This window comes from Nanorana parkeri, unplaced genomic scaffold (genome assembly GCF_000935625.1).
Source record: "Nanorana parkeri isolate BGI_ZX_2015 unplaced genomic scaffold, ASM93562v1 scaffold189, whole genome shotgun sequence".
NCBI lineage: Eukaryota > Metazoa > Chordata > Amphibia > Anura > Dicroglossidae > Nanorana > Nanorana parkeri.
The window spans coordinates 525,250-547,005 of record NW_017306457.1 but is presented as its reverse complement, the minus strand read 5'-3'; the positions used below and the strand labels follow the sequence as shown (position 1 = coordinate 547,005).

Here is a 21,756-nt window from a genome sequence, read left to right as displayed (position 1 = left end):
TCCTATTCAGTTCCAAAACCCATTCTTTGGTTGAGGGAGCTATATTAGTGTTCCAGTGTCTGGGGATGAGGACCCTGGCGGCCGTAAGGAAGTATCGTAACAGGTCCTTTTTTATGGATTTAAAGGATCCCGGGAGAATGGAAAGGAGCGCAGCCTGAGGCGTGCGCGGAGGTTCAGTGGCCATCACTTTGTGATAAGTATCGAACACCTTGGTCCAAAAGGGCCTTAACTTGGCACAGTCCCACCATACATGCAGCATAGTCCCCACTGCCGAGTTGCAATGCCAGCAGGTATCGGGAATGGTAGGGGAAAATTTATGTAGGAGATGTGGACATCTGTACCATCTAGTGAGTAATTTGTAGCTGCATTCCTGAGTTGAGCTGGACATGGCGAGTTTGTGTGTCAGCGAGTAGGCTTTGAGTTTATCTTGCTCAGAGAAGGAGCAGCCAAGGTCTCTTTCCCATGCCTGCATGAAGGGTGGGACAGTATCCTCAGTAATCGTCAGAATCAGATTGTATAGGGTAGAGATCGTGTGAAGGGGGTCCGAGGTTTGAGCACAGATTGATTCAAAGGCCGTGAGGGGTCTGTGTGGGTCGGAGTGTTTACAAGTCGTGAGGTAAAAGTCTCTAAGTTGGAAGTAGCTTAACCAGTTACCAGGTCTTCTTTCCTCTGGTACGGTGAGGGAGAGTAGTGGTTTCATACCTGAGGGGGTGAGAGCGGAGAATAAATATGCAGGAGAGCCAGCGGACCAGTGTAAGAAGGAGGGCCCTGAGCATCCCGGGGGGAAGTTAGGATTGAACATGATAGGGGTCATAGGACCGTCGTGAGTTGATATGTGTCTGCTTTTAATCAACCCATCCCAAACAGAAAGAAGGGGAGGCACTGCGAATGGTAGATAAAGCTGCCGGGGTCTAGAGGAGGGGGCAATCCAGCAGAGGGAGGAGGTCGGCATCTCCATTAACGAGAGCTCCAATTGGACCCAATCTTTATGCGAGGAGTTATAAATAACATCTAGAAGTCTCGTTAAGTGGGAGGCCATATAGTAGTACTCAATGTGTGGCAGACCAACAACCCCATCCTGCTTGGAACGAGTCAGTATATCATATCTGACACGCGGTCTCCTGCCCCTCCATATATAGTGTGTTAAACCTATCTTAAGGGAGCGGAAGAAAGATTTGGGCAAATCGATGGGGACGGTCTGGAACACATAGAGTAATCTCGGTAGGATATCCATTTTGTACAGGGCCATACGGCCAAACCATGAGTGAGACTTTGTGAGCCAAGTTTTGAGCTTTTGGGAGATGTAGGACAACAATGGTTTATAGTTTAAATCATAAAGGAGTCCAGGGTTAGAGGGCAGGAGGACACCCAGATATTTCAGGGCTTGTGTCTGCCAAAGGAAGGGGTATGAAGACTGTATACGGGTGACCTCCTGCTGATCCAAAGTGATATTCAGGGCTTCGGTTTTGTGCGTGTTCACCTTAAAATTACTTAAAGTGCCAAAAATTTGAAATTCCTGCAGAAGTGCAGGAAAGGCATCACCAGGGTTGGATATGTATAGCAGCAGGTCGTCCGCAAACAGGCCCAATTTGTACTCCCGGGAACCTAGAGTCACTCCCTTGATAAGGTGGTTATTTCTAATTGCTATCGCCAGATGTTCCATTGCGAGTATGTATAAAAACGGGGAGAGTGGGCAGCCTTGACGTGTGCAATTATGAACCTGTACAGGGTCTTAAAGGATGCCATTAACTTTAATTTGTGCCGAGGGTTTATCATATAGGGCCGCGATTTTGGCTATTAGTGTTCCGGGTAGGCCAATCTGGGCAAGGGTCTCAAAGAGGAAGGGCCAGCTTAGGCGATCAAATGCCTTTTCCGCGTCAATAGATAATTGGCAAAGTGGGATGTTTTGCTTCTTCGCCCAGGACATAAGCGTTAGGGATTTTATAGTGTTGTCCTTGGCCTCTCTATTCGGTACAAAGCCTACCTGGTCAAGGTGGATCAGGGAGGGGATATATGATTTGAGACGGTTGCCTATAATTTTTGCATACATTTTTAAATCAATATTAATGAGGGAAATCGGTCTGTAACTGCCACAATTCGACGGGTCTTTATGTTCCTTCGGTATTACAGTAATGTGAGCCTCTTGGGATTGGGGAGGAAAGGGGCAGGAAGCGGAAATCGCGTTGAAAGTGGATAACAAAATAGGTGACAGAGAGTCTCGGAACTGGGTATAAAAAGGGGACATATAGCCATCTGAGCCTGGGCTTTTACCTGAGGGTAGGGAGTCAATAGTCTTAGTGATTTCCAGTAAGGTGAAAGGTTCAGAGAGAGAGGCGATAGAGGAGTCCGGTAAGGTGGGTAGGCCGGTCGAAGAAATATACGCACTTATATCGGTGAGCGAGGGGCCAGGTTGGGAGGAGGAATCGGGTGTAATATGATATAGAGTGGAATAGTAATGGTGAAATGCTTTAGCTATTTGTTCAGAGGCAGTGGCCCGGCCCTGTACAGGGCAGGTGATTTTGGGTATAAAGGTGCGCGTCTGTCTGCTCCTGATAGACCTAGCCAACAGTTTTCCACATTTGTCCCCAAATTCATGAAAGGTGCGGAGAGTGGCATCCCGATAACGTACGCGGGAAAGGGACATGAGCCGCATTAGTTCAGCGTGTGTGTCTGATAGCTTCTGGAGCGTTGCATAGTCGGGGTTCGATTTGTGCTTACGTTCCAGATCACGAATGTCCGACAGGAGAGACGTGATTTGTTGTGACTTAACTCTTTTGAGACGAGCCCCATGTTTCATCAGGATGCCTCTCAAGACACACTTCAGCGCCTCCCACTTAACGGGAGGAGGTGTTGGGTCTTGAGCGTGGACAAGTTGGAAGGAAGCTATACTGTTCTGAACATCAGAGAGCACATCAGGATCGCGTAATAGGCTCTCGTTCAATCTCCAAGTGGGAAAACGTCTATAGGTGTCAGGCACAGACAGGGTAAAAAATAGGGGGAAGTGATCTGACCACAGTTTAGAGCCAATGTGGGATTGCGGGCGCCAACTTAGTAGTGAATGTGAGGCAAAAAAGTAATCAATACGGCTGTAGGTGTGGTGAACAGGTGAGTAAAAAGTGTAATCTTTTGTGGTTGGATGCAAAGTTCTCCACAGGTCAACGAGCTGTAATTGATGTAGACGGTATTTCATCGAATTGATGGCAGAGTAGGACACGTGTGTTTTATGTGATGAGGAGTCTAAAGTGGACAAAATTGAGGTCCCCTCCCATGATCAAGAAGCCAGACGCAAAGGATTCTAATTTAGTCAGAATGGGGAGGAGTGCCTGTGTTGGTGACAAGTTTGGGAGGTAAATATTTGCCAGGGTGAAAACCTTACCATATAGTGAGCATTTGAGGAAAATGTAACGCCCAAATTCGTCTGCCAGTGTGAGAATTATGAAGACCAATAGCCACTCCTCTGGTTTTGCGGTCAGGGTTATTGCTGGTATACCATGCGCGATAATATTTAGTGGGCATGCGTGGGGCCGCATTGGCTCTAAAACATGTTTCCTGGAGGAAAAGACGCCATAGCATCAATAAGGGGAGGCAAGGGCAAAGAGATAGGTATGGCAGCGTTCTCCCAGGCAGGCTCCAGGAAAGGGACCAAAAGAAGAAAGAGAGCAGAGGATGGGAGGATAAGGGCAAGAGAGCCAGGTGTGGGAAAAGAGGGCAGAGAAAGAGATCAGGAAGAAAGGAGAGAAAAAAAATTTAACAATAAAAGTGCTTTTCAACTAACATCAGGGAGAAATCCCTAAACGTGTGCACCACGAGTCCCAAAATCCAGGGGTGGTCACGGTGAACAAATCCTATGGGGGAAGACAAAGTGGAGTGTCCCCGCCGACCATCGTCGCGTCGGGGCACACCCAGTGAGCAGATCCGGAGAGGGTGTGGAGGAATGATCCATGGCATTCACCAGTCCGATGGTAGGGACTTCAGGGATCATCCAATAAAGCGGCTGGTAAAAGAAAAAAACAAATCCCAAAAGGATGTGTGGGCTTATGGTGGGGACTCACATGTTGATGAGGACGGAGCTCCACGAGGGGGTCCGGCGGCCATTTCGGATTCCAGCTGCAAGTCCGGCGGCCGCTGGAAGAACGGCAGAATCCTCTGTGTGGGGGCAGAGCCCGAGGTCTTCGGTCTTGTGCCGGTTCTGCGGGGAGTGTTGCGGCCCATCAGGTGTCACTTCGGTGATGCAAATCGGTTCGAGGAAGGTGATTAGCGGGTCGGCTGCGGGAGCTCTCAGTAGACGCGTCTACACAGGTCCATCGGCAAGCCACGCCCCCTGCTCCCACTGTTTTGATGTTTTTATTTCTATGCGTCCCTATCAGGCAGAGTTCCCCTCATTTCCTGACAGAATTTGAAATGATCAGAAATCTTTGCACAGACAAAAACACATTTTTAGTGGAGCACAGATGGGTTACAACTTTAGGCAATGTCTTTGTTGCTGTGTGTGACTTCCTGTGCTGGTGACAACCCCTCCACCTTTCTTGTTTTGGCTTCACATGGTCAGGAAATGAGATGAAGTCTCACCAGTGAATTCACATTTAAAGTAGAATCTTGAGAGAAATATGACCTTTTCTCCATTCTATCCAATGCTACTGCCAGAGTTCTAAACTTTGTGTTTCCTTCAATTCCAGGAACTGTAAACAGAAGCACAGTTGTAACAGCTAGCACAGCAATCCAACTCCTTGATGACCGGAAATCTCCTGTGGTAGCAGGTACTGTACTTTTTTTGTTACTTGTTTTAGTCACAGACAGTTGTGGAGAGGAGTTGTTGGCCAAAGTTTTCATGTTGCTCTTACAAATCAAAGAAGGAATCTGAAATCTGATCAGTTGCTATGGGTCACTGTTCCACTTTCGGCTTTTATAAACAGGTCCTCACAAATTGTCTAAGGGACTTATTTATAAGGAAGGTTCTGGTTTGCAGCATCTTTTATTATCTAGTTCCCCCGGCTGTGTTCCTGGATATTTATAAAGCTCAATACTACAGAATGGCAAACTAGAAAACTTGCAAGTTGTGTTCAAATGCAGAATGGAATCAACATGGTGTAATATAAAATGTTGTTGAAGGGAAGGAGCAGGATGAGTTCTAAGGAACAGGACTGCACTATAGATTGAGAGCACACTTTGCAGGATGGGACAATGAAACTAAATATATGACCAAATATATGTTGATGCCTTCTTTTCAGGGAAAGTGTTGGTTTATAGAGTTGTGTACAGTTTAATATTTTTTGTTTAATATTGATTGCCATGCACAGTCAGAGGTTTGGGGTAAAGAGAGGACATCACTGTATTCCTCAAGTGTAAGGCCTGGTTCACAACTAGGCGGCACTGTTTTTGTGAGTTTGGATGCATGTGAGCAGCATGCATTTATCTGCGTGTTTATGCACGTTGTGCACATTTTTTATGCACATTTTTACCCGCATACATGAAAACGCATGTTTTGACTGCCAGCTCATTAAACATTTTGGGCAATGGAGGAACGTGTGTTTCAAAGTGCAAAAATGCTCACGAAAATGTGCAACATGCTTCTGCCGTTTAATTTTGGGCATTTCCATTGAAGTCTAACTGGTCGTGTCATTTTGGGCATTTCCATTGAAGTCTTTTCATTGAAGTTCCAATGGGATTTTGGGCATTTCCATTGAAGTCTAAGTGGCAAAAATGCACTTTTAATTGCCCAAAGAAACTCATGTGCCTTTTGGAGCATTTGGCTTTTTCCTGCTGGTGTTTTTCTGCTCAGGTGTGAACCAGAGCCATTGAAAATCATGGGATTTCTTGTGTTGGGCAATTAAAAGCGCTTTTCCAACTGCTCAAAAATTCCTAGGTGTGAACCAGGCCTAAGTGGTGTCCTCCACTGTTCTATCTGGCAGGGCTGTATAAATTGCAGGACTGGAGGGACAAAAAACACAAACGTTTGGCAGGTAAAACAGTTCCAGTATATGTATTCCATCTGTGTATTTAGCTGTAGTTCAGCTAGAAATGCTTTAGAGGAAGAGGGATCTGTTTAGTGATGTAGTGTTTTCAGTTCATTCATTCAGACTGGAAAACTGAGGTCTGCAGGGGTCTGAGCCCTTTTTTGGAATCAACCATGCTAATAATGTCATATTTATTAGGCTCTGTGAATGTCTGTGTTAGCACCTCCTCTAATATCTAGCCAATGTTACCAAAGATGATTCAAATAAGTTTTCACAGAATTCTCCCTCTAAAAGTTAATGAGCTGATGGTTGTAAATCAATGATCAGTCCCTCTAAGTAGAAGAAGTTTAGTCCTGCCTTGAATATTTTGCAACCCGTATTTTTATTTATGTGACTTATATTTGGAAAGTAATCATGTCAAAACATAAACTATCATTTGTATTTGGAAACTAGTGGGGATGTTCCCACACATAATAATTTAGTTTTGGTTGGAGGCTAATAAGGCTCTGAATGTGGTCATTTGTCCTTCAGTTTCTTCTACTGAAATGATCTTCAATGACCTACACCCGTTGCTGCTCGGTTTACATACTGGGATATATATATATACAGTTGCACATAGAAAGGTTATTCTGTGCTTTACTGACATCTGATACAAGAACCCCATGGTCACATCTAGTATCTAAGAATTTGTTCACATGATATGGACTACAGTCAAGTACAATAAACCAGGATGCCTAAGTTCTTTGATGGCTCCTCAAATGCCACACACAGGACTTTTCTTGGCCAACACAAAACAACTTTACTGGAAAGCAATCCTCATCTATATTGGTCTGGTAAACCCAAAGTGACACTTGGCCGTGCACATGTGATTCATTTAATAATAATGATAATTGCGATACAGTGGTTTCAATGTCTTAAATCTAGAAGTGTTTCACCAGAGCAATTACAAAGACATCTCAATATTTCATATTACCAAATTGCTAGTTTGGAGACCCCTCAAATTACATGGTTCATAAACCGCTGAACAATATGTTCTATAATTTATTTGTACATAGGAGAACAGCTGAATTGCAAATTGCCTGACTACTGTGTTACATAATGACTTGCTGCAAGTTTAACCTCAAATTTCCAGTGAAGTCCAATTACAATTTGATATCCTATATCAAAATGGTTCTAATCAGTTTTTAATGATGTAGAGCCACGTTATTTCCTTTTATTGTAGATATTTTTTTTTTCTTTTAAGGTTAAATAATATCAATTAATGGTATGGCAGCATGGGGTAAATACCGAGCGCCCAACTTTTCAGAGGAGGGTGACACCAAAATGACTGTGAGTCATTTTGGTGTCACCCCTCCAATGGTGTCACCCGGGTGCGGGCCGCACCCCCCGCACTCCCTTTGTGACGCAACTGCCGCTGTGTAACCTGTCATGTCATGGACAGAGTGCTGCCTGTTAATTACACACATCGCTGCATCCGGCTTTTGACAGGTAGGTTACACAGCAGCGGGCTTCCCCACTGCTTGTGCAACCTAACTTGGTGAGGCAAGAGCTGTCACAGCCTCTACTCTGTGTTAGAGGCGTGAGCTCTGTGGATGGCTTGGACCAATGGCAAAGCGCCATTGGTCCAAGCTGTCCAATCAGAAAAACAACAACAAAAAACAGTGAGGACATCGATCTCGATGCCTCACCAGTGATGAGCAAGTCCTCCCCACACAGCTTGGTTACCGAGATGGGGCAGGGCTTCGGCGGGATGGCGATGGAGCTTCAGCGGGCTGGAGGATGCTTCACCCAGCACAGAAGGCACGGCACGTCACTGCTATACAGCAGCGCTGTACCAGGACTGAGAACCAATTAGGAAGGCTGCATGCTAATTTGCTAAAAAGGAAGATGCGTATTAGATTATATAGAATAGTGAGCAGAGGGACAATTTATTTAGTCTGCCACTGCTCTTTCACTGTCCAGTCAGTTGTTTGGGTAAAGAGATACCACTGTATTCCTCAACTGCAGGTGCCTGGCTGTGCTATCTGGTAGGACTGTGTATATCTCAGGACTGAATAAACAGAAATACAAATCGTTTAGCAGGTAAAATAGCTTTAGTATATGTATTCTATTTGTGTATTTAGCTGGAGTTCAGCTTTAATTTTTCATTCAAGAATAAATATACATGTTTGTAGCTTTTCTTGATGAGTGTAACTATCTACGCAGTACTGTTTGCTATCAAAAGCTAGGCATTAGGCAGTTAATAAAAGCACCATTTAATATAGCCAACCATTCATTTAAAAATATTTTTTTTTATTCATTATTTTTTTTGCATAGGACTGGCGAATGTGATTTAATCTATCTCAAGATTAGCCTCTTGTGATCCTCTGCACAGCAGTACTCAGACAGGGAGAAGGCAGAAAAGCATTCACAACCAGGCAGGGCTCTGATGCTTTGCACAGTGCTGTCAGAACATGCTTATAGGAGTGTGGGCGAAGGGGACAACCCAGTCAATGTCTATCTGCTCCTCCAATTTCCATTCACAGGGTGGATGAGTCTTGGCCCGGGCTGTATTGCTTAAGTGGAGTGTAAACTGAAGAGAGGTCCAGGGCCAAACTGTAGTGCCTGGCGGCATAAATAGAATTGCAAACAGTTTACATACTGTATATGTATATGAAATGTGTATTTAGCTGTTTACCTGGAGTTCAGCCTTAAAGTAACATTTCCTAAACAAAAAAAAGTTTTAGCTTTACATGCACTTTAATTGATTATGCAACTAAACCTCAAACTAACCCTTAAACCTAAACATTCCAGAATCAATCCCAAAACTAACTCTACAAGTGAAATTTACACTTTGATGACTTTAAATACTATAATGTCATCGTTAGGGATGTTCAGATACCGAGTATCGTACTCGGTACAAGTACAAGTACAGATACTTTTCCAGCTGCAAGACTAAACTACAGAAAAATTCAAAAATTAGGAGGCCAATGTCAATTTTATGGAGCGTACAGATCTCGTGGGATTTGTGAACTCCTGTTTTAATATAAGATTTTTTTGCTGGGTCCCTGGTAGTTCTCGTGAAAATGCCAAGTATCTGGTATCTGAACATCTCTAGTCATAGTGACAGCAGTGGCAATAATACTATCACACAAAAAGTGTGTCTATTGAGTAAAGTTGGGTCATGTATGCCATTGTGCAATGGTGCATATAATAGGTTAGGCTTGATTTTAGTCATAGCCTAGTGCTGAAGGCCCTATGATGTTTTGGCATGCATAGTTGTACCCCTGCTGTGCTCTGTGCAAAGAGAAGTATGTCTTCCAAATCTTTTACTTGTACTTTATTACTGTTACCGGCAAGTAGCTGCAGACATTCTAAGTAATTTGTGTATAAGAATAAGGTGAGAGACATAGCCTATATGTAACACAAGTCTGTTGGATTAATGGAACATGACAGCATTACTGGGCTAGAACTGATTCTCTTCATTCTTAAACACTAGAGAAAGCTCTGACTCTGCAAGGACTGTGATGCATCACATCATGCAAATCAGCTCATTAGCATGTTGAAGGTGATTGTACAGTTGTAAGACTGGAGAAATCCTAGCGGCACGCAGTAATAAAAATTTGAGAACAATGCTTCGGCTTATGCCACATAAGATTCAGCATAACAGAACTTGGCCTTCACATCCCAGCTTAATTTGCTTTTTTTGTTTGAACGCTGTCTTCAAGCATTACAGATAGGTTATTTGCAATTCATGATGCCCCCAATATAAAGAATACTTGAGTGTGTCTGTATTTTGTTTATTTTGCTTTTTCAACAACCACAGCTGCCAGACTATTCATGCAAGTTAAGTTTTTTGTTTTTATATTTAATGAAAGCTGAACTCCGAGCAAACAGCTTACTTCACCAATGAAATGTATATATGCTGTGTCTTAACTGGATTTGTATTTCTGTCCAGTCAGTCCAGATATATACAAACCTACCAGACAATACAGCCATGTGATGTTCTGAACTTTCCTGTTGCATTTATATAATATAACTTGGTCAGCTCCATGCCACCAGCCCAGGGGCATAACTAGAAATCACAGGGCCCCATAGCAAAATTTTGTATGGGGCCCTGTGATTTTTGGTTACACCCCTTGCAGAGCCCTTGAGATCTCACACAGCCCACCTGAGGGTGACCCTGCAGAGCCCACCATAGACACTCTATGGTGGGCTCTGCAGGGTCTAAGGTGGGCTGGTCACACTGCTTACCTGTCCACCTCCTCTTCCTCCACGGTCTCCTCTGTCGCCGGGCCTGCCTCCTCCTCTGTCACCGGGCCCCACCTCCTCCTTTGCTGCCGACCCCGGGCCACGCCTCCTCCTTGACGTGGCACTGCAATGCACCACAAGAGGCAGTAAAGGATCAACTGACACCTTACATGTTTTATGTTGTTCAGTGACTTAAGCTGTATGATCTCTTTGCTTGAATTCCCAGACCTGCAGCTGTCATGACAATTACACTTCCCCGATGATGATTCATTTATTTTATATGGAGAATGCAAAAAGAGAGATGTGAATCTTCCTAAGCTGGATGGGAGCACCAATTTTGCTAGTGTGCACACAAGTAGAAGAAAGAACTGACAGGGGACAGTCAATTTAAAACTATAATACATTGGCCTTAGATATACTTTAATAATTACAATTTTATGCCATGAATTTTGCCTCACCTTTATTTTATTACATTGTATATAACAGAATGCAGTAGGGAATACATGTTTAGGTCAAAGTCAAAGAAGCAAAGAGCCTCAGCCTAGACACATATGTTGTCCAATAATGAGAGAAGGTTAAAGCCCCATTTCCACCTTGGCAGAGGTATTTAAAAAAGAAATATGCCAGCAATGTACACCAAGTGAACATGAAGCAGGCATGTGCAGTTGCTGTATATGAACACAGAAAGCCCCTTTTTTTTGTTATCTTTCCACTTCATCTCCTCATGCGATTGTTGCCTCTGTATTATGCAAGCAAACTGTGTATATTACAACTGAGCTCTCCACACCCCATTTAATAGTGTTCATAGTAGCAACCCCCCTACACACACACACACCAGAACACTGTATTGTGTGCAAAGGCAGAGCTGGTGTTTTGTGATCGTGTTACACAGAATCACAGGGAGGAAGGCAGCTGTTTGCAGCCTGCTTTACAATCTGACTGCAGTGTCAGACTGAATTTTTCCGTGGAGAACATTTTGAATTTCTAGAATTCAGGCCAAATAAAAAAAAAAGCCTGCAATGTGAGTCATGAAAATGTGCAAACATCATCACTGGGTCTCTACATGACCACAAAAAATGATAAACACTTATAAAGGTGGAAATTGACTTTAAAGAAAGAGGAAAACAGCCAGATGGGAGAACCAGCCACAAACAGTTTAAAGGGTTAGTTTGCCTTTATAAAAAATAGCCTACGCAAGCAAGACCCCGGCAGGTAACAATAAACGAAAGAAAGTTTTAAAAATCTTCAATAATGTATCTGGCATACCAGTAGGCCATTTGTATCCCCAGCAAAAACCTGCTAAAAAACGAATAATCTGCATACGCAGTGCACTCTCTCCCTGTTGCGGCTGCTGATCTCACCATGCACGGTGCAAGCGTGAGGTTCTGAAAAAGAGATGTGCTTGCTTGGGTGATACTGAGAGACAGGACGGAGCCGTGCAGAACATTGGGAGTTTTTCAGGCCGGCTTCAGTGGGCCTACAACCAGTATGAGTGTGCAGCTATATTTCTATTTTACGGTAAATATCAAGTGTTCTTTTTCTTTTTTGGAGATACAGAGCAATTATTTGTATTCTCATCTGGCTTTTCCAGTCTGGATGTTGTTATATTGCTTTTAGCCAGAAGCTCGTGAATATTATTTGGCTATTTAATAAAGCACATGAAATCCTGTTTACAATTGTTTCAAGTTCATCAAAGAAAACATGAGTCAAAAGAAATCATGAATACATTCATTGAAAAGGCTTTGTAACTGAAACAAGCTAACACGAATGCTTCAGACCTGGAACTGGTAACTTCTAAGAAGGCTGTTTTGCATGGCAAACAAATATGAAACAAAAAAAAGAAAATAGGACAGACATGGAAACCATTACAAGTAAAGCCCTTTGACAGTCTTGGAATCTTGTCATGTTTTGCCCTCATGTTTTTGCCCTGTTTTTGTGTTTATTGTTTAATGAGCCCAAACAATGATAGTGGAGCCTGGAGCAAGCCATGTACTGGAAGGAAAACAAGTCCTTGATCTAAACAAACAAAATTAAACCCACTAAAGTGTCATTTTTATATGTTTAATTTATTTCAAGAAGAAAAACAAATTTTGTGAGTGTATCCGCAGACTTTTTTTTTTTTCAATCCCGAAATGTCATCAGGGTAAATTGGGGACAAATGTACAATGTTTTCTCTAGTAAAACTGTTTGTTTGTTTTGAAAAATAGTTTGTTCATTTTGGTGAGTTGTTTTAGTTATTTTTACAGATTATAGTGGATCTGTTAGCAGGACAAGAACAAAGTACCAACTTGTGAAGGAAAACCTGAAGGTCAGGGCTGGTAGCAGACAGGTGTAGTAAAAAAGCAGAAGGTCAGGGCAGGTGGCAGGCAAAAAGAATTCACACAGTTTGCATCAAGAATAAGAAAAAAGTTCAGAAATACAGAAATGCAACTTGGCAGGTCAGGAAATAGACTAGGAACTTTTTGAGTGTTTTGTTCCCTGTTTAAACACCACTGATTGAGGCCTTGTGTGTAACTGCAGTGTTAACATGCCATAGTGTTGAATATTGTCCAGAAGATGACAGAAAGGAGCAGCTAGATAACAACAAGTCTGAACACCCTAGAAAAACTACAAATGCACCGCTGATGACAGATTGTTACAGTTGTAAGTCCAGCCTTAGGGGTCTTAGACATTGAATTCTGAGAAGCTCCCAAGCTCCTTCAACAATTAGGTGAAGTTGCACTGATGATATGTTTATTTCAGTGCCACATCACACCTCCCCAGACACTTCAATATAGCTTTCAATCAACAGTAACAATACTCCACCTCACCCACACTAAATTAGCCTGTATGTCGATGAATCTGGATTTCTCCCCATGGGTCATTTACATAAAACCAAAGATTGGTAGACCATTTATTTCACTTTCAACAGGAGATTAGATATTGGTAAATCAGCTTCACACATTTTTTCCCCTGATTGGTTCATATTGCATATTGAGATGCTTCAAGCACAGAATTCAAGACATACAGTACCTATGGTAATGCCTTCAGCTGTTTCCCTGAAGACATGTATAGTAACCCAAAAGAGTGCCAGTTCTTCATGTCAAAATGTGAATGATATGATGCAGTATGTGAGAAGAAATAACCTACTATTACATTCTATGTAAATGAAAAGTAATGTTGGAAAACAACAATCCTGGGCTTGGCCAGTCATTTTTGGCATATACATTTTTAATGGTCTGCATAACTGTGTCAGGGGCGTGTCGATTGCCTAATACATTGTGCTAGAAGGTGTCCCTCTTTCTCATGTCAGAAAGTTGGAAGGTATGGGATTCTAATAATTTCATACTATAGCTGGCAGGCTATAGTTTTGGCAGGAGATACTTATACATTTTCATTATCTGGCCACCATATCCTCCTAAGAATTTACATTTCCTAAGTATTTCCTCCTAAGTAATTCCATTATCTGGCCTCCATACCCTCCTAAGTATTTCTGCCACATCAGCTGTCAATAATGCAAATAGCATTATTGTCATGACCTTTACTTTTAAGCTGCCCTTTAAGTTCCTTCTACCTGCCCCGGCTTCGGGGGGGGAGGATGACTGTGATCACATATATAGCCACTGCGCTACTTTTCTCCCTGTCAGCTATTAGCCAGGGAAATCGGAGATCCTGGAAGTATCGGCGATGCTGGTGATTGTCGAGCATTCTGTTTAGAAAAGCATTCAGTAGCCGGAGGTTGCATTAACACTTAGGTCTGCAGTAATTGTTTGCTTGTCAGTAATAGCATGATGACAAATGCTTTGTAAGGATAACTTACTAAGCAGCCATTTCCTGGCAGCTGTCCTCTGACAAAGCCAGCTCATGCGCTGTTTGTGTTGTACTTGCAGGCTGAAGAGTGATGGCCTCTGTATTATTATTAGATGGTGTTTTAACAAGGCTATTCTTTCTGCTTATTGCATTTAAAAGGAAGTTTGTTCATGAGCAGAGGAATTTTGGGTATAGGTGCGTGTTCCTGAGGACAGCAATTCCAGCAGTTTGTAATGTTTACTGTTAAGTGATTTATGTTTTGTGTGCTTCTATTGCTCCAGAAATGATGTTTATGGGTGAAGTTTATAATGATATGTATAAATAATATATTTTATATATAGGCTTTGAATCCTGATTTGCAGTGCTACACAGGGGTTGGATTTTCCTGCTTTATCTTCTACAGGTTGGCCAATTCACTGAAAACAATGTACTCCCTATGAGGCTGATGTCTTATCTCAACAGTTGTTAAAATGTATCTAAACCGAAAAACAAAATTCTATATATAATGCAATTGTATTAGACATTGAAGCTTAAATGTGCTTAGATGTAGTGTCTGCATTGTTTCAGTGTTTTATTTTCTTAATTTTTACCTAATAATCCCACAAATACCACCCTTCGTGTCCCTGGTTGGCTATGCTTACTTCTCCACTTTATCTATGGAGGGAGCAATGTGTGTCACACTCGGCTGGAGTACAACCATATCTGCCTTTGTCATTTCCATTAAATAGCATATTTGATACCCAGAGCAGATCATTTTTTAACACTCCCTGCCCACAGCTTTACTTTTAGTACAAGTCACCAAATTAAACCAATAGTAATAAGGGCCAGACAGCCAAATGCCCCCTTACATTGGCGGTCAGTGAAAAGAGCCCCCTTACATTGACAGGGTTAGTCACAAAAGGGTGAAGGGTTTGGAGAAGGGAGGAGAAAGGAACAATCTAGGACAACATAGCTGATTTGGAAAAATTCTCCAATTCATCTCATTTTCCAGTTCAGCAACGTTGTCCTAGATTGTTCACTTCTCCTGCCTGCTCCAAAACCTTCACCCTTTTGTGAAGAACCTTGTTAGTTGACATTTTGGGCCCCTTTCTAGTTGGTGAAAAAGTTGATGAGAATATGTATGCTTGACCTGGAGTACTACATCACGGGATTTCTATTGATCTTCGGGTATTCGCGATTAACAATGCGAGAAGGAGGTTGTGAAAGTGTCTTTTGACCTATGTATACAACAAGGTCGCAGCAACTCCAGTTAGTCTACTGCAAGATGGAGGAGCTTAGTGGTGGATGCAATAACTGGCTGAATTTTGTGGACTTGTATGTTTGTGGTGGATCTTCATGTAATACACAGACATAGACTTAAAGAAGAACTCCAGAATCTAAAAACTTAACCCTTGTAGATGGTCTACCCTGTACTGCAAGGGTTAACTGCTCATTTTGGTCTATTTGTTTAAATAAAAAATATATATTCACCTGATCTTCAATCCCTCTTGGCTGCTAGCCTGTTCATCCCCGGGCTCCACCGGTCTTAGTCCTGCTGAAGCAGAGTGGGAAAGAGGTGAGTTAATCTCAGCAGGACCGAGGATAGGGTGAGTATATCTTCTGTATTCCAGCCCCTAAAAAAAAAAAATAGTAGTTAATGTTTTACATATCTGGATTTCTTCTTTAAATATATTATATGAACTTTGTTTTTGCATGATCTACACTGAGGTTGGACATTTTTATAGAGTTTAACATGAAAACTTGTGGTAACTTTGTAAACTATCCCAAGATAAGAGGGATTTGCTCTGCATTTATCAGTGATTGGTAGCTCTGTGCTGTTTTGGCATTCGGCTCGGCTGTTTTGCTCGGTCTCTCTGTGGGACCGAGCAGAACAGAAAAACAGTTTAAAAAGTAGAAAAATAAAAATAGAAAATGATTGTGCGGAGCTAGCAATTACAGCTACGGTAGCTCTGCCCAGCAGGCGGTTCTGCTGCCGTCAAAAAAGAAGAAAAAAAGCCTAAATCTCCCGAGCGCTCCGTGAAAAGGCAGTGTTTCTCTCCTTGACGGCCTGGAGCGGGAGACTCCCGGAGCGCCAGTTAGAGTTTGCTGTCTGGAGATCAGTGTCCCTGGTTAGCTGGTAAACAGGGACGCTGATCTCTCTGCAAGTGGCCGGAGCAAGCCGTAAGATCACAGCTGGCTCCGCCCAGCTGTCAGAAGCAGGCTGTCTTCGGCTTTCAGTGCAGCTCAACCGAGCCGAGGGATATGCCTTCGGCTCGATTGAGCCGCTCAGCCAAGTTCGGGAGCTGTACGGGCTATAGTGAATAGTCCGTACAGCAGCCCTTTGGTTCTACTGAACCGAATGGGTCCTGGGGCCGAAGCTAGCCGAAGGATCGGCCGAAGTTACGGCTAGATCCTTTGGTTGCTTCGTGAATAGACCCCTAAGTGTTACTTTTCAGTGTTAGACCAAAAGTTAAGGATCGAGTGAGGTCAGTCAGGGTTAATTGTTAGGGTCAGGTGTAGTGTCAAGGGTTAAGCATTAGAGTTACATCAAGGTTTAAAAGGCAAGGTTAAGTGGTAAGGGCCAAAAAGAGGGATTTTGAAAAAGCCAGCCCCCCCCCCCCAATATAAAGGGGAGAGGGCAGGGCTGTCATAGTGTCAGCTGACATTAGGGTCAGTTAGGAAACCTTTTTTGTAATTTTTGGGAGCTTTTTGTCCTACATTTTGTTTTGTAGTTGTTCAGCGGTCATTTTAAGAGATAAGCAGTTACATCAATAGAAAACTGGAAAACAAGGGTCTTTGTTTTAACTTAAAGGAGAACTATGAGATGAGTTCTCCTTTGAGTAGTTCTAGCCGACCTGTGACAATGAGACTGTCACAGGTCGGCTCAGTAGATCGGGAGGTGAGCGAACACATACCAGGTTCGCTCACCTTCCGATCCTGTCACGGCTCTCTGCCGTGACAGGGGGAGGGGCTGGATTCTGCTTAGTGAATAGACCCCTTAGGCTCCATTCACATATAGCATTTGCGTTTCCCACATGGTTTTCCGTGCGGAAAACAGTGCGAAAACGCAAAATGTTTTAATCCGTACGGATGCCGCTCCTTTGAGGGTATTAAATAGCTGAGAACATGCAGAAATCGCCGTATTGTGGCGCTTGTACTATTTTGGGGGCCACATGGTTTCATACCACGCAGTTCTCGCAATAGTCCCCGCAGTAGTCTTGAAGAGCATTGTTTTCTCTGTTTAGAGTGGCTTCACGTGTATCCGTACAGCCAAATAAACGCAGACAGCCATTCCGGTGTGAATGGAGCCTTAGGGGTCTATTTATAAACAATTTGCAGCGTCATTTGCTCTATGAATCTCTGTGAACACTTGTTAAGTTTAACTAAATATTTGTTTCCTATGGTCCTGCTTCATCTAGTGGCCATATTGTGGTATTACATTACATTACATTCATAGTTACATAGTATTTGAGGTTGACTAAAGACATATGTCCATCAAGTCCAACCTATTGTGTGTGTGTGTGGGTGTAAAGATCCTCGCGTCATCTCGTTTTTAGGAGTACTTGTACCCCTGTATATTACCGTTTCTCAGGAAATCGTCCAAAAGCCTCTTGAATGATTCCAGACTATTAGCTGAAATCACTGCTTGGGGCAGTGAATTCCAGACCCTAACCGCGCGAACTGAGAAGAATCCCCTTCGCCCCTTGTGTTTGAATTTTTTTTCTACCAGTTTTAGGTGGTGTCTTCTAGTCTTTGTTACAGAATTAATCGTGATGAGTTTATTGCTAATGTTGCTATGACTATGGAACATTTTGTATGTGAAAATCATGTCCCCCCTTTAACCTGAAAATATACTAAAAGTTTATTTTTGCCTCTATTTGCACAAAACAAATGTTCACAGAGATTTGCTGGGGGAATGGCTCTTGACTTAACACAAACTTCTAAACCTCAAATTTTAACATCTATACCCACCCTTAACCTAACCCTTAATATTAACATTAAGCCCCAAAACAACTTTCCTGATTTGTTGCTTTGAAAGCTTCCATTGTAGCAGCAATATCTTTCAATATTTTAATATACTTCCGCTTAAGAACTGTATAATGCATATAAAAACCTATTTTAGGCTTAGTTTATTCTCCAGTGTCATGGTCATCTCTTTCTCTATGAAAATAATAATGTACAGGTGTTATATAATGCCAACAGTTTGTGAAGCGCTTTACAACATATGGGGTACGATTACAACACCATGCAAAATGATGAGAGGGACCCTGCTCATGAGAGCTTACAATCTATAAAATGGAGTGCAAGTGATACAGACGGTAACTGTGAGGAGAGTTTTCAGGGATCGTCTAAAGGCAGACAGATTGGGAGATATCCAGATAGGTTGTGGTAGGGAGTTCCAGAGTATGGGAGAGGCTCATGAGAAGTCCTGGAGACAAGCATTGGAGGAGTTGATGAGGGACCTAGACAGCAGGAGGTCTTGGGAGGAGCGAAGAGGATGGTTTGGGTGATATTTTGAGATGAGGTTGGAGATGTAATTGGGGGCCGAGCTGTGGATCACAAATGTTTGATCAGATCTATGTGGAGTTTGGATGAACAGCATCACATTTTAACATTTTCAAATTCGAATTTGTCATTCAGTATGTCTACCCACAAAATTGCCTCCTTTTTTATGTTTATATAATAAGCACATCTTGAAAACATAACTTTATTTAAGAGGAAGACATAACACCTTCATGAAATAATAGGACATTTTCAATGAAGGCATTCAACAAAGTCCAAAGTCTCAATTATATAACAATGTTGCTTCTACCTCAGACTTAGACCATTGAGGATTCATATCTCCATCCACATGCACAGATTTTTTTTTTACAGGTGTTCATAGAGAGTGATGTTTCATTAACATATAGAATCATATGCATATAATTATCTTCTTTAAAAATCCATACATAAGCTACAGTTCAGGCCAAAGAGCCATCAAGGGGCTCTTTTTCCTCCGGACTGCCATGTTCTGCTTCAGGGTCCAAGCGTTCCACTTCTTTAAGCTCCCTGTGGTATTTTGCCGTAATAGCAGCATAGGCACAGCCATAGATGGCAGCTGCCAACATCATTAGGCATACAATCCCACACACCACCCCAGTGATGACAACGGTGGCTATGGCATGTCTCAAGCTCACAGGACGGGGTTTGGGCTTTGGCTCACATTCAGGGTGACTGCCATCTGCATGATCATTGTGGTGGCCAAATTTGCCATTACTGCGGTGCTCAGGGCTGTGATAGTGAATATTTGCCATAACGGGTGGTGGAGCAGTCAGTGGAGTACAAGTCTTAAACATCTCATATGGGATTTTCAGCAGATCCTTTCCCTTTCGTATTGAAGGGCCACTGCAAATTAGCTCGTCAATAATCCCTCCTAAAAGTAAAAAAGGTATTAAAACAAAACAGTGAATCATTCACTTAATCTAAAAAAAACAAGAGTGTTGCATGAAAATGATAGTGTTAGTTGCTTTTTTGTACATTTGAAGGTTTTATTAAAGTGTGTCTACACCCAAGAACAAAAATATAATTCAATGTAACTGCCCTTAGATGAGGTGGTTGAATGAGCCCTTAAAGGAGAACTATGAGGTGAGTGATTTTCACTCATCCTCATAGTTAGAGCCGACCGGTGACAAAGAAACTGTCACAGGTCACCTCTATCGATCAGGAAGTGAGCGGAAACATCATGCACCCATCAGCAAACTTCCCGATTGTCTTCGTGCAGGGATTTCCCCCTCCCCTCTATGATGCTCTAGTACTGACTGGAGGAACGAACGGGTGAAGGGGCGGGCACAGCTGGCTCTGCCTCTAGCTAGGCAGAGCCAGCTGTCACTCATGCAGCTGTTGGATCTCAACAGTATTGTCGGAACCCAATCCCAGATGCGGTGCCCGCGATATACTGAGCTTTTGGGTCATGGGAGGAGGTTAGTATATGTCCTTCCATGACCCTAAAGAGAACTATGGGGAAAAACACTTAGACCATAGTTCTCATTTAAATTTTCACCCGATGGTCCTGCCAATAAAACACTTCTTGTCCTAGGGTGATAACGCTCACTCACCATACTGTACTTATGGAGGAGCAACTTGTCACCCTAGGCTGCTCTCTCCTAATCTGGGCCACAGAACACCTCTCTCCCTTCGCATCTCCATAATATAGCGGTCAGTGTTCTGTAGACCACAGAATAGAACTGGGCAGGGCTGATAACACTGCTTTTCACTGCAGCCTAGACTGAGTACAAAGTTGGGAGCTCACTTGGTTTCTGGCAAGATCACCAGGTTTTTTTTATGCTTGCAGAGTTAAAATGTGCATGTATTGGAGTAAAGTACCAACAATGATTTTACTATTTTGCCCTGATGTACACTTAAATTGTTTAAACGTAATGAGCTCTTTGTCCGTGTTTTTGTTTATAAAACTCTCTCTACATTATCATCTATGGCAAATATGTCTTGCAAAGCAATACGGTTGGAATGGTTGTATGTTTGTAGGCAGCTCCAGGACATGAGCCTAAAGTTTCAGTTCATCTCAGACTGATAAGTATTAAAGAGGAAATCCAGGAATTGTAAAAACAAACCCTTGCATTGGGGCTACCCCTGCACTGAAATGGTTAGCTGCTCCTTTTGGTCTAGGGAACGGAATAAAGATGATTTACTCCCTTGATCCTTGGTCCTGTGGCGGTCAGGGCTCCCCTCTGTCCCCTTTCACTCTGGTGGTGGAATGTCCCTTTGCATCCTCACGACTAATGCACTTGCATTAGATGTGAGGACATCACGCCTCCTTAGATTGTCGGAGCCTGTGGGAGAAGAGGCTGCGGGGACTGGTCTACCAGCCAGAATCAGGTAAGTATATCTTCTTAATTTTAGCCCCTAGATCAGAAAGAGCAGTTAGCCCTTGCATGTGGTGGTAGCCCCACTGCAAGGGTTAATTTTCCAATTTGTGGAATTCATCTTTAAACACTTTCAACGTACTTCATTTAGAAAGCTTGTCTCAGCAGCCATTTAGCAATAATTCTGATTGTATTTCCCGACATTCATAGCTTTTAAATTAATTACTTATTTTTACTTTTGGATAGAGCATAGAAGGTTAAAACCCCTGGTAGGTTTTTATTGTCTTTTGTATCTCTGCTGGAGAACTTAACCCTCTCTATGTGACCTGGTTACAATTCTTACAAACAGTGATGAGAAAGCCAACATTTGTCACCACAACATGGAAAATGGGGAGTCCCAGGGTCGTCCATATAATAAGGCAGCCTTGGGTGGTATCTCATCGGGGACCTTAACGGGGACCAGATTGTTTAGAGCTGAAGCAAAATGTAATGGTCGGGCTGACAGAAAGCTGGGCGGGACGTGGGACAGAGGTACCTTGCACCCCTCCCAGTCCCCTGTAACATGTGCCACAGCCCCATACTTCCACCCCTGCCGCAGGTGGGAAAAAGTATAGGGACGCCCCTGGGGACACCAGTTCTGGTGACAGCAATATAAGCAAGGATTTCCCCTCACTTTGGTGTGATTTCCTCTCACCTTCTATTGTCCAAATTGGCAAGGGTTTTACTCGTCCCCAACTCTATCTAAAACTAAAAACATAAAAAGCAAAAAAAAAAGGGGTCTATTCACTAAGCTGCCATAGGCAGCCAAGTGAAAGACCGACCAGAAGTGAAGTGAGCCGTATATCGGCTGAAATCAGCCGTACATAGGGTGGCTTCACGTGGCTTCGGGTCGGCCGAACATGCTCAGCATGTTCGGCTGACCCGCAGTGCAGGAGGAGGTCGCC

At 42.9% G+C, this 21,756-nt stretch overlaps 2 protein-coding genes across 2 annotated transcripts in view; one reads left to right on the top strand and one right to left on the bottom strand.

Annotated features, from left to right (window-relative positions):
- Window positions 1-21,756, top strand: part of CACNA2D3 (calcium voltage-gated channel auxiliary subunit alpha2delta 3) — a 786,579-nt gene that overhangs the window by 619,112 nt on the left and 145,711 nt on the right. Inside the window, 1 exon segment of the mRNA XM_018555257.1 lies at window positions 4,677-4,757. Coding sequence (XP_018410759.1) covers window positions 4,677-4,757 — 81 coding nt within the window.
- Window positions 18,914-21,756, bottom strand: part of LRTM1 (leucine rich repeats and transmembrane domains 1) — a 57,513-nt gene continuing 54,670 nt past the window's right edge. The window contains exon 7 of the mRNA XM_018555249.1: window positions 18,914-19,365. Coding sequence (XP_018410751.1) covers window positions 18,914-19,365 — 452 coding nt within the window. The remainder of the gene's footprint in view (window positions 19,366-21,756) is intronic.